This window comes from Balaenoptera acutorostrata, chromosome 1, assembly GCF_949987535.1.
Source record: "Balaenoptera acutorostrata chromosome 1, mBalAcu1.1, whole genome shotgun sequence".
NCBI lineage: Eukaryota > Metazoa > Chordata > Mammalia > Artiodactyla > Balaenopteridae > Balaenoptera > Balaenoptera acutorostrata.
This window is the reverse complement of record NC_080064.1, coordinates 196,976,527-196,989,262: the sequence shown is the minus strand read 5'-3', so window position 1 is coordinate 196,989,262 and position 12,736 is coordinate 196,976,527. Positions and strand designations below refer to the sequence as shown.

Below are 12,736 nucleotides of genomic sequence, written 5' to 3'. Positions count from 1 at the left end.
CCTGCAGCCCACTGCCTCCCCCCATGACGCTTACAATCGCGTTGGAGGGTGGGGTGACACAAAGGAGCCCACGACGCAAGGCCCTTCCTAATTGATATGTTCACCCTCTTCTTTAGAGACGGTAGCCGGGACCCTCTCCTGCGCGGCGCACAGCCCGGGGACCCCGAGGGCCGCGAGGACCAAGACCCTGGCGCGGGGCCCGCTGGAGACGCAGGGCTGCGCCCTGGGAAGGCCCGCGCCCACCCCGCATCCCCGCCGGCTGCTCTGAGACGTGCCCGCACAGTCCGCCGCGATGGCTCGCCTTAGGGGGACCTCGGAGCCTGCTCCCAGAGCGAAAAGAAGCCCTGACCAGTCCGGCCGCCCGGAGCCGCGGCTGGCGATGTGACTCGCTCCGCGGGCAGGGCGCGCAGACCCCGAGTCGGGGCGATTCGGGGCACGCTCCGGGTCCGGCTCCGCGCGGCACCATGAACGACGACTTCTGCCGGGCGCTGGCAGCCCGCCGGCCCGCGGCGTCCCCCGGCTGCCTGCCGCTGGGCATCGGGCCCCCTCCCCGGCCGGTGACCCCAGTCCGCGCCGAGCCTCTGGGCGCCGTGCCCTTCCTGCTGTACCCGGGCGCCGCCCGGCCGCCCTACTGCGACGCCTACGCGGCCGCGTTCCCCGGCGCGCCCTTCCCGGGCGACTACCCCTTCGAGCCCGCCTTCATCCAGAAGCGCAACGAGCGCGAGCGCCAGCGCGTCCGCTGCGTCAACGAGGGCTACGCGCGCCTCCGCGGCCACCTGCCGGGCGCCCTGGCCGAGAAGCGGCTCAGCAAGGTGGAGACCCTGCGCGCCGCCATCCGCTATATCAAGCACCTGCAGGAACTGCTAAGCACCGCCCCCGACGGCCCCGGGCCCCGCGAGCCCCGGGGGGCCCCCTCCGTGGCGCCCGACTCGTCCTGCTGCTCTTCCTCGCCCCTCTTCGAGTCGGAGGACTGCAGCCACTGAGCGGGCTGGGGCCGCCCGGGCTCGGGGTGCTCAGGCGTCCGCGGCACCCTCCCTCCGCCAGCGCCACCCCGGCCCCGTCCCTTCCAGCGGGGGGGCGGGGGCGGGGTGGGGGGGACGAGGGGCACGAAAGAGGCCAGAGCGGCAGTCGGGGGGCGGTGAGGGCACGCGCCCCGTCCATGCCGGCCACCCCGGGGTCGGGCTCCGGCTCGGCCTCAGCCCCGCGCCGGGGAAGGTCGGAGGTACCCCGGTCGTGGTGGTCCTGCTCCGTCCTCCGTGGCCACGGGCGCAGCCCAGGAGGCGAGTCTGCTCCGGTCCGCACGCCACACCCCTGCTCTCCACGAGATGGCCTCAGACACCAGCGTCCGCTTCGGGGGCTTGCTTGTCACCTCCCCCCGCCCCCAAGAGGAGCCCAGAGGCAGAGGCGCAGGCCAGATTCAGCCTGCGCTCAGCCCAGGAGGCGGCCGAGTGTGTGCGCTGGTGGCGCCCTCTGGCTTCCTTAATGGAGGGCCTTGCCCACCCCACGCCCCAGTGTGACCCTTTCCTTCCCCCCCGCCCGCTCCCGGGGTGGGTGAGGACTGCGTGTCCCCCCCTCAGACTGTACTCTGTGGGCGTGGGGACCGCATGGGTGTACCGGCGCTGTGTTTGCACGAAGGGGCTAAATAAAGACGTTGGGTTTTGTGATTCCCGGGTCGTTGTCCTCCTTCCCTTCTCTGGCGCCCTGTCTCCTTCCCACTCAAGCACTTGCCACCAGGGTGTGTGGGGTGTTCTGTTAGCTCATGCATTCAACTAACATTTACAGAGAGCTTAGTACATGCCAGGGGCAGTGTGGGGAGGGCACAGAGTCCCAGAGATAGACACCGCCCCTTGCACAGCTAGGGGCAGGCTGGGGGGGAGAGAAAGGTGGGCACACCCAGGAGCCCTCCCCACGGGGCGTAGGCGTGGGGTGAGGGTGCAGGATCTTGGCCTGACGGCTGCAGGCAGAGATGTGAGGGAGGGCTGTGGACTCCTACTGAGTTGGACCACCCAGCACCCTTTCTGGACAGTGTCATGGGCCTGCGGGGAGGGGTGGGTTGAACCTTGACACCAAGGAGCTAGTCTGAAGCTTGAAGCTCCATTGCACTTCGTGAGCTCTCCGTCGCCCCAGCCTTGAACCTTGCATCCTGTCTCCCTCTGCCCCAGCCCAGACCCATGTGTGAGCCCCCAGCCCCACCCCCAGCCTCCTTGGGGACATACCGGGCTGTCACTGGCTGGGCTGGGGAGGAATGACAGCTGCCTGGCCGCGGGAGCTCGGCTGGGCAGCAGAGAGCCCGCGGAGGCTCATTTTACTCGCTGGGAGCAGGGAGAGTGATCCCCGGCCCGGCCCGGCTGCCTCAGCAGGGCAGGCTCGCCCAGGGGCTCAGCCGCCCGCTCCCCAAGGCAGGGGCACTGGGGACTCGGGGAAGAGAGGGCAGCGGGTGGGGAGCAGGAGAGGCTGAGGCTACGGGAGCCATGGAACCGTCCTTGCACCAGGATGAGGGCCTGAGGAAGAAACAGCCCAAGAAGCCAGTTCCCGAGGTCCTGCCCAGGCCGCCCCGGGCCTTGTTCTGCTTGACTCTCCAGAACCCTGTGAGGAAGGCCTGCATCAGCATCGTGGAATGGAGGTATCCTTCAGGGCCAAGGGGCTTCACGGAGAGAGTGTGTGTGTGGCATGGGAGGGGAGGAGCGGGGCTCACAGATCACAGGCTTTGGGGGCCGGAGACCGGGGCCTGGGGATGGAGCTGGGAGCCTTTGGGAAGGAAGCCCTCAACCGAGGAGCAGGGGGAACGAGTGCGGCTTCCAGGGCCCGGGGCTGAGGCCCAGGTCCTGGAGGCAGCCTGGGTGCCTCTGTGGTGTCTCTGGAAGGTGCTGGAAGGTGTGCCCAAATCCCCAGTCCCCAGCGTCGAGGGCTCCTCTCAGCCTCCCTGGGATATGGGACAGGGCTGGGGTGGGGGGAGGCGACAGCGGGCCGGGTGGGGAGGAGAGATGGGCCTGCACCGGGCTCTGCTGTGAACAGCAGGCCTGGGTGGGAGGCGCCACGTGGGCACAGGGACGTGAGCCCCCTTCTATGTGGGCATTAGCTCTGCGAGGAAGAATGATGACAATTTCCAGCTTATTTGGGGAAGAGAGGAAGGAGCTGCAGAGGGGGGAGGCCATTGTCAAGTGGGTGCTGAGTGAGCTGGTCGGGAATATTTGAAATACTTCTGAGGGGTTTTGGAAGACCAGGCTCCCACCAGCTGTTGCCTAGAAGAAAGGAGAGTAAGGGAGCGGGAGGGACAAGGAAAACCCAGGCGGAGCCGGGAGGCCTGGGTAGGAGTCAGCCCTGCCCGCTCGCGGCACTTCTCGGCACCCAGGGGCCTCGTGCCCTCCTCTGTCGGGGGGGCGGGGGCAGACTTCCCCACCCGTCTCTCTCGCCTGCATCCTGTCCCCTCTCCAGTCCTCTGCCCCGAGGCTGCCTCTCTTCAAACCCCAGGGGAAGGTGGCTGGGAAGGGCATGGGGTCTCCCTCTAGCCATCTGTACAGGGCGTCCCCCAACCACGCACGAAGAGCTCGGCCCTCCCCCCTTCTCCCCCTCAGTGCCCTCCACACCCGCCTTCTAATGGTCAGCCTCCCCGGAGGCTGTGCCGCTCACCAGCAAATCCAGGGAGCCTGGTGGGAGTGCCCTCCGGAAAACGGCTGGCAGGGCCTGTGTGGGTGGGCGCACGGCCCTGGGGCCACGGATGCCGTCGGTTACCGGCCCCTCCTCAGGCTGCAGAGTCCAGGCTTCATCCCTCCCGGCCCGCTTCCCAGGGGTGCTTAGCCCAGGCCGCAGCAGCCCCAGCCTCCCTTGCTGATTCTGCGAGGGCGCCGCGGCGTGTCTGGCCGTGGCTCTGCGGAGTGGGGAGAGCGGTGGTCGGTAGAGCAGGGGGTGGGGGGTAGGTACTGAGACGGGGGCTTAAGTCTCCCCGGGCCTTGAGGCTGAGTAGCCCCCAGCCAGGAGCCAGAGCCTCGTGGTCCCAAAGCGCCTCAGTGGACGCTCCCTGTTGGAGGAGAGGGAGGCGGGTGCCCCACAGGAGCCCGGCCCCGTCTGTGCCCTGCAGGAGGGCAACGTGGGCCCATCAGCCTGGCCTTGTAGTCAGTCCAGACAGACCCCCAGCACGCTCTTCCCCTTAAGCCCACAAAACCCACGCCTCACTCGAGGGCTCTCCTTAACCCTACACCAGACCCTTCGAGACCATCATCTTACTCACCATCTTTGCCAACTGTGTGGCCCTGGCCGTGTACCTGCCCATGCCGGAGGATGACAGCAACACTCTGAACCTCGGCCTGGTAAGATGGGTCTTCCCTTCCTCCTGCCGGCCTGCTGCCCAGGCTGCGGGCTGGTGGATGATGCTGGAGCTACAGCCCCCAAGGATACAGACCCCAGGTCCCCACCACCTGCAGGACTGGCTGAGTGGTTCAGAGCTTTGCAGAGCTTTGGATTCCATCATATCAGCACTGGGCAAGTACCCGCTGTGCCAGGGGCGCTGTGCTGAGCTCCTTACGAGAGTAAGCCATGTCCTCCTCACCACAGCCCCTAAACTAGTCCCATTTGACAGATGTGGAAACTGAGGCTTTGTAAGGCCAACGATGGGGGCTGAATGCTGAGTTCCCTTCCGTGGTTGTAACCCGGAAGGATCGTGCTTCTGTGGAGCTTGCCTTTCCGGGATGGTTTGACAGAGAGAGAGCACATGTGTTAGAGCCACGCTCTCCTCACTCCGTCACCAGTAGCAAGTCCACAGGCCAGAAAATGCCACGGCTGGAAGGGGTTTTCCAGAATCAGGCTGTCCTGGCTCCTCCCCACCTCACTGTGTTTATGGGTGAGAAAACTGAGGCTTAAGGGGCGTAAAAGACGGACTTACCCAAGAGCTAGATCATAATAAAATGCTTGACATTTATTAAGTGCTTATTAGATGCCAGGTTCTGTGCTAAATAGTTTACATTATTGTCTTTTTCACTTCCTGTAACTGCCCCCGTGAAGTCAGTAACGTTATGAGACCCGTTACAAGACAAGGAAACCGAGGCTCAGGGGGTCACCCACATGCACGTGTCTTCTCATAGGGTCTCAGACGCGGGGCTCTGACTTTCAGACCTGGCCTGTATAGCTGTGCCACCAACGTGGTGACAGTACGAGGGCCCCTGGGGAAGCCCCTGGAGATGTTGTTCTCGGGCATTTACCAGGCTCCTGAGGGGACAGGCCGATGGACCCGCCCTTTCAGCACGCTTTTCCTGCACTAACTCTGCGGGGTGGGCGGAAGGAGAGCTGTCAGCATGCGTCCAGGGCCTGAAAGGATGGCATTTATTTCTGCCTCTGCTTTGCGCTGGTTTCCATGGGAATCTATCTTGAGCTGAGGAGAAGCTGGGATTCTAAGTGTGTGCTTGGCTATAAGTGGAAAAGCTCAGAGAGTGGGATCCAAAGCAGGCAGGGCCTGCGGTGAGGCAGGCGGGGAAGGTGCTTCTCGGAGCCTGGGCCCCATGAGCCCGGTCCCTTGTCTATGCTCTGGAATCCAGGAGGGCCCTGCATCCACTCCACCCTTTAGGAGTTCATATCAGGGGGCCTCGGTTCCATTTCAACTCCTTAAGAAGTTGACTATTTTGGAAAGAAACTCCACCCTCCTTGAAGGTGCAGAATCAGACTTTAGTGGGTATGTCGCCTGCCATCTTGAAACAAAACGGCTGCCCTAAAAAGTTCACACGGTGCTGTGTGCTTGCCTTTGGCCTGTGGGCTGAGTGACGGAGTCTTGGGTAAGTTCTAGGGCTCGTAGAGACAGGGTGATGAGTTCCCTGGCAGAACTGGACCGGAAACCTTCCCAAAGTAACGACCATCACGTCAAAGGTCAGAGCTGGGTGGGTCATTGCTCATCAGTGAGGGACCCTTTGTTGTGAAGCCCAGAGAGGGCAGGTGATACTCAAGGTCACACAGCCAGCTCCTAGCTGAGGCCTCCCTGCTTCTACTTGTAGTTATATGCTGATCTCCACAAAAGCCAGCAAGAGGGAAGGGAGGGCAGTTAGAGCAGGAGGGAGGGAGATGGGGGCTTTCTCTCTTCCTCGCCCTATTGGCCACTTTGTAGGAATCTGAGGAAGGTCTGGGACCCCCCCAGTCATCCAACAGAACCATGGTTGGGAGAAGGGAGGCCCAAGGACCCACTCTGCACTAACTTTCTTACTTATTTAACAGATATTTGTCGTGTGCCTGTTACATCCCTGGCACATACAGGGGACCTACTTGTGAACCAAACAGACATAATTCCCATCTTGACAGAGATTAATTCATCCAATCAATGAAACAAGCAGTTAAAATGAAATGGGAAACATGCAAGGTCTGGGTGCACTTGGATGTTGCCCTGGAGGAGAACCTGAGTGAGACGGGGGGGTCAGGGTGGCCCCAGCGGATGGCATGTCTGACCTGAGCCTGGAGGGCAGGGCTGGCTTCACGGGGTGTGACCTGCACTCGGGAAGGCCCTGTGCTCAGGGGGTGATGCTCTGGGGTCGTGGCATCGAAACATCTGATAATTTCATCTTTGAGTCCATGTTTTGTAAGTGAAGTTCGACGGGGACAGGGCACGGGGCCGTGGGGCTCACTCGTGGTCCTGCCTTCTGTCACTTCCTACCCCTCCCCTGTCTCTGAGGACAGACTCTCAGCTCAGTCTCCTGGGAGGCCACCTGGCAGAACCTGGGCGTGGTCCTGGGAGCGTCAGGGTTGGCACACGTGCCCTTTGGTGTGTCAGGACAACCACAGAGGTGGCTGTCCCCAGCCTGGGCTGACAGCACCACGGCCCATTCAGAGAGGGCCCTGCAGGGTCCAGCTTCCGGCTCACCCCCCTCCCGGTGCTCAGTGTCTCCTTGGGGGAGGCCTGTCCGCCTTGGGTGGAGGCACTGGGCCCGTGTGAAGGGCCAGGGCGTGGATGGGGGCGGCATGTGCGCTGGGTCACGGAGGGGAGGTGCCTGGGAGGGTCTGCACCCTCCACAAAACACTAAGTAGGCCATAAACCCCACCATGATAGGCTGACAAAGGGAGCATGGAAGGAAGGCATTTGAGCACTTCAATGGCACAGGTTGTGAACAAGCGCCCTGCACTTGCATCTTGCACTGGGCAGGCCGGTCCTGGAGCAGGTCCCGGATGAGGGTGGGGCATGGAGGAGAGGCTGTCGCAGCTCCGCAGGAGGAGAGCTCTGGGTGAGGGGCCACGTGGGCAAAGGGCTGGGGGCACGAGGTAGAGAGATGGGCTGGGATTTGGAGCATCTCTCAGGCCATCAAGTAGAGTGAGGGGGGGTTGGGGGGGGCGGAAGCAGGGAAAGTGGTGTCCAGTGGAACTGAGGCCCAGGTGACGGTGAAGACGGAGAAGTGGGAGATTTAGGAGGGGGGATCTGTGGCCTCGGTGCCTGATGGGCGTGTGGACAGAGCGTGGGGGAGGGGAGGAAGACGGCGAGGGTGACACTCGGGTTTCAGAGGGGGTGACGGAGCAGACGGTGGTATCACTTTCCGAGACAGGCGTTCCTGGGGGAGGAGCAGGCTGGACTGGGGGAGGGGGACGGCGAGGTCCACCCCAGACGGTGCAGGTGCAGAGGCTGCGTCCACCCAGCACGTAGATTTGCAGGTCTGAGCACTGGGTGACAGAAGCTCCCTCACTTTGGGTGACTGCAGACTAGCTGGGGTGAAGGGGGAAAGGTCAGGGGGCAAGAAAGCCGTCCCACAGGGGCCTGATGTGCAGACTCGAGGCAGCTGGCACCCTCGCTCGTGGGAGGGAAGCCTCGACACCTGTCCTGGGAACAATCTCCCCTGGGAGGCAGGGGGCCCCTCCGGGAGCTTTTTCCTCCCCCTCCTCCTCCTCCCCCCAGCTCTTACTGAGGCTGAAAGCTGCATCAGCCTGGCTGGAGAAGCCGATGGTGGTTCAGACAGTGGGCTCTGGAGCTACAGCTGTGTGATCTTGGGCAAGTTACTTAACTTCTCTGTGCCCTCAGTTCCCTCACTTGTAAAATGGGGATAACACCATAAAGTTCAGAGAAGGTTCTGGATGAGTCAAGCCCTTATAAATTATGCCACGTTGTCTATTGACACAAGGAATCTTTATCATGCGGGGGTCACAGTGCCTCGGCGTGGGCTCCCCAGCCACAAAGCCCCTGGTCACAGAGACCCCGGGTTGTTCCAGAGTCAAAGTGTATAATCCCTGGCAACTATGACCAAAGGATTATTTCAGACAAAAAATTCTCCTTCACCCCACCCACCATCTGTCCCCAATCTCTTTAACCTTTCTCCTCTCCTTCCAACATCCAACTCATCTGAACGGCTTTCCTGACCCCGCCCCCGGCCCCACCCTCCAGCCAATCATCATCATCGTCGTCACCATCATCGTCTTCATCCTCAGCTGCCGGGCACCTGCCCCATGCCAGGCGCTGCCCTGATGCTCTCAGTGCATTATCCCCCTGAACGCCCACCACGACCGCCCAAGGCAGCACTATTATATTTCTCACTTTTACAGATGAATAAACTGCGGCACGGCGCATGCCCAGTGGACTCCGCGGGCAGACCTGTACCCTCGGTGGGGCATTGGGTGCGGCTCCCTGGACATCAGAAGGGGACACAGGAGGAGCGTGGTCTCTGCTTCCCTGGGGAGTGGCCTGGGGGCGCCGGGTCCCAGGACAGCAGGTCCCGGGCCCTCCCTGCGTGCGACCCCACTTTCTCCTGACTGTGGAGGTGCCGCCCGTCCAGGCCAGGACAGATGCTGAGATCCAGCCCCACCCCTACGTGCCCCAGACAGCAGGCTGCTTTAGGCCTGCAGGACCAGCGGCTATCACAGCTGTCCCGGGGTTCTTCCAGCCGAGTGGAGGCTGGGGACACCGGTCACAAAGGGGCACCGTGTGTCAGGGAAGCAGGAGGATGGAATAGACCCTGAGCTGCCCCGGGGCCAGCGAAGGGCAGGGAGGTGAAGGCTGAGGCCAGCACCCAGGGCGCTGGCCCCCAGCCCAGACCAGGACCCTGCAGGTCCAGCTCTGCCCCTCGAAGGGCTACCTGCTCCCTGAGGCCTGCAGGAGCCCTGCTCCTGGGGGACCCCCTGACTGAATTAATTAAAAGAAACCTTTGGGAGGGTCTCCATTCCAGCCTGGGCCAGACTGAGGGGACCCACGTGGAAAACCAACAGCAGTGACCAGAGTTACCAGTTCTTGGGACAGGCTAGAAATGGTCTATCTATCACTTTGCCCACAAACTAAAAGTAAAAACTGATTAAAATATAGAAGGAACGCATGTCAGAGGTTAGTTCAACGCGTAAGAGAACAAGGAGGAGGGTAGAGTTGGCTCAAAGAGAATTTGAGAAACAGGAATCTATGCTATTGGAGAAAAGGTGATAGGCTAGGATTGCCGGGTGGGACGCTGAGCTGGTTACAGGGCAATGAAAGTGTGTCCGTGGGATGGTGGTTTCTATCAGGCAGAAACCATTTGTGTTTCTACTGGGCAGAATCCTGAGACTCAAACAAAGGTACAGCCCCCAGGTCAGTGGTTTTCAGGGCGGGGCAGGGGAGGGGCGTTTGGCGGAGCCTGGAACTTGGGGAGGGGCCTGTGTCCTGAGCGCCGCTAGCATATAGAGGTCAGAGGTTAGGGTGCTGCTACACCTCCCCCCCACCGCCCCCACAACTCACAGGACAGCCCCGCTCCTGCCAACAAAGAGCTGCCCACCCCAAATACGGGGAGTGCTGAGGCTGAGAAACCCGCCCTAGGCAACGAAAGACTCCTTGGCCAGACCTGTTAGCAAAGGTTCCAACAAGGACACAGTGCCTGATTTCCGAGCTCTAAATGGTTTTTGGTAACACGGGTCAAGCTAGCCTTGGTGCTGCAGGCGCGGGGAGGCCGGCGGGACTGGATGGGCCTTTCTCCCCTCCGGGGCCTCCTTCCCTCCCTCCCAAGCCCGCCTGCCCTCAGACCGCGGCCCCTGCACATTCCTGGGGCTCCGGTTGCTGCCGGCTAAGCCTCTGGCATCCAGGGCGCTGTCTTTTTTTAGGGTCCGGAATGTGCCTGCTGAGGTCACAGCCCACTCCACCTCCCCTTGGAAGGACCCCAGTTCTGGCCTGGCCCGTCAGAGACCCTGGACTTGCAGGGCACAGGCGTCCGATCCGGGGCCACCGGACAAGCTTCTGGCAAAATGACAGGAAAGCTTGGCTTTCAGGCCCCACTCGGAGCCTGCCCTCTCCCACCCAGGGGACTCAGAGTCCCCCACCCTCACCCGCACCCCTCACCCCAGACACCGCATAGGCACTGAGACGGTGGACGAGCAAAGCCTTCAGAGACGCCCTGAGCGCTTGGCCCAAGCCGGTGGGTCTCGGGGGAGCCCTGGCAAAGCATGGGCCTTCAATCAGCCACAGCGCCTCTGGCTGAATTTGGTGGCAGCTTTCTCCAGGCCGTGAGCCCCAGAGCCCTCCTCCGTGCCTGGGCGAGCAGGGGACTGCCCTCCCAGGACCGTCATGGTGACGAGTGTCTGGCAGGCACACGGGGTGGCTGGGAAGGCGGCCGTGCTGTCCCCTCTCTGCCCTCACAGTGCTCCTAGCCCACAGCCAAGCCCCTCTGAGCCCAGGCCTGGGGGGCGAGGGACAGGATCCGATGAGCCCCTCCAGGGGTCCCTGGGTGCCCTTTCTCCCCCTCCCAGCACGGCATGGTTGAGGCCACGGACCCTGGATTCACATTATGGCCCTGCCACTCAGAAGCGATCCTGGAGAAATTACCTAACCTCTCTGTGGTTCAGTTTCCTCATCTGTTAAATGGGAGTAAGAGTGCCCCCCTTCAGGGTCCCTGTGAGGATGAACTGTGTGTGTGTGGCTAGAACAGGGCCTGGCACACAAGCTTAGTGACCCAGAGCTGTTGCCACCACGATTACCCAAGACAGTACCATCTCCCGCCCTCTCCCAGGTGGGCTCCCCGCTTTCCCTCCTCCGCCATCACCACCCCACCCCAGGCGAAGAGGCCCCTCCTCTGTGACCCTCAGCTCTGCTGGCTCCCTTGTCTGGACTGCCCCACACGCCTGACCCGCCCGGACCTGTGGGAGCTGGTTCCCCTTGCGGGAATAGAAGGGGAAGGCAGGGTGGTGGAGAAGCCCGCTCAGACCCCATCCATTTGGGTGAGAGCTCATCGGGATAAATATAGCCACTTCCCTCACTCCAACAGGTCATTTTCCAGACTTGGAGGCTGAGGTGGTCATGGAGACAGATGCCAGGGCCTGGGACACTTGTGGGTGGCGCAGTCACAGGATGCCAGGCCGGCTTCCCCGAGACGCTGTTGGCCGAGTCGGGGCAGGTGGACCGGAGCCCCACTCCCCTCCAAGCCCCACCTCCCTCAGCTGCACGTAGGAAAAGCAGCAGAGTAGGGGTGAAGCTCAACCCACCACTGGGGTGCCCAAGAAGTACCATCTTTATTCCTAGAAACCAACTTTGTTTGGGTCCTAAGCCCACATCCCTCTGGGATGGAGAGAACTTCAGTCAGGGCTGTTCTCTGGTCATCCTGCTGCCCCAGCCCCGGGTCTCAGGCAGCACCAAGAAGCAGGGGCTGTAGGGCCTTGTCCAGCCGGGCCGAGGCCATGTTGCTCTGGCCATATGGTTCCCCAGGCCACCGTCCGCTGTCTCCACGTTCAGGAAGTTCAGGAAGCAGGAGTCCTTGGCAAGCCTGGACCCTGCTTTCCCGGGGGTCCTCAGGGCCCTCTCCCAGACCCAGCCACATCTTCAGGGTGCTATGAGGAAGCAGGCCCAAGGTCGATCTACCCTTGAACCTCCAAACCCTGGGGTGGGTCTCTGTTTTGCTGGGGAGACGCCTCCACCATGCCTCCCACACCAGGGTCGGGCCTCAGGAAACCACCATCCGGGACCTGCCTCCAAACCTCTCCCGAGGCAGAGGGCCCAGCATCTGCTTAAGGGGCGAGACAGGGGATGACTCCAGGAGGGAAACAGTCGCTGACTTGTAAAAGCACCTCGTGGCAGCAGTGCACGCCAGCCTGCTCCGAGCGCTGGCTGTGAGGACCACCACGGGCCACCCCCCTGCAAGCACCGGCTCCCCGTCCCTCAGCCAAATCCACTTTGGCTCATTGAAGCAGACATGCCTTAAAGAGTTAACAAACAGAGTGGAATGCCACCCCCGTCCCCCCAGTAAGATTTGTGTCCTAACAGGTCCCAGTGCCTTGAGCCTAAGGAAGGATCCTCAGCCCTGGGATGGGTCGGCCGCCTTCCCAGGACCTGTGACTACAGCTGCCCGTGGCGACTCTGCAGCCCTGCCCCGACCAGCCTGTTAGGGTCTTTCTGTGGACCCTGCAGATCCCAGAGCCCTCCAAGGGGCTGCCGGGGGGCTGGGAGGCTGGGGCCCAGGCCAGCGGTCGGGCAAGCCCCAGTGCCTGGGGCAGGAGTGCGGCCCCTCTGCAGTCAGACAGGGAGACTGAGGCCGCGCAGGCCCCCTGCAGGGAGCCCAGCCCACTCCCACCCCCTCCCCACAGAGCCCGGGGCCTGCCAGGGCGGGTGAGCAGTCGGGCCAGGGTAGCTGACCCTCGGAGAGGGAGGACGCAGCCCGAAAATAGAGGCAGTGAGGCGGGGGGCATGCAGCCTGAGTCCCGCTGCTTTCAGCCCAGGACTTTGGGAGGGTCTGGCTCCAGCGCCCCCAGAAGCAGGTGCAAGGCCTGTGGGTCAGGGTCACGTACCAGGCCCACCTCCGGCCAAGCGTGGCCCCAGGGGCCCAGTGAGAGGCCTGTCTGT

At 62.6% G+C, this 12,736-nt stretch overlaps 2 protein-coding genes across 4 annotated transcripts in view; both read left to right on the top strand.

The window, feature by feature from the left end:
• Positions 1 to 464: 464 nt before the first annotated feature.
• Positions 465 to 983, top strand: ASCL5 (achaete-scute family bHLH transcription factor 5). The gene has a single exon (XM_057533531.1). The coding sequence runs from the start codon at positions 465 to 467 to the stop codon at positions 981 to 983; it is 519 nt and encodes a 172-aa protein (XP_057389514.1).
• A 1,023-nt stretch (positions 984 to 2,006) lies between these two features.
• Positions 2,007 to 12,736, top strand: part of CACNA1S (calcium voltage-gated channel subunit alpha1 S) — a 62,262-nt gene continuing 51,532 nt past the window's right edge. For 2 of the 3 annotated variants that reach the window (XM_057544528.1, XM_028162637.2), the window contains exons 1-2: positions 2,007 to 2,623; positions 4,202 to 4,307. In XM_057544528.1, coding sequence (XP_057400511.1) covers positions 2,472 to 2,623; positions 4,202 to 4,307 — 258 coding nt within the window. In that variant the 5' untranslated portion in view covers positions 2,007 to 2,471. The remainder of the gene's footprint in view (positions 2,624 to 4,201; positions 4,308 to 12,736) is intronic. The other variant, XM_007167249.2, reaches the window with a different exon arrangement.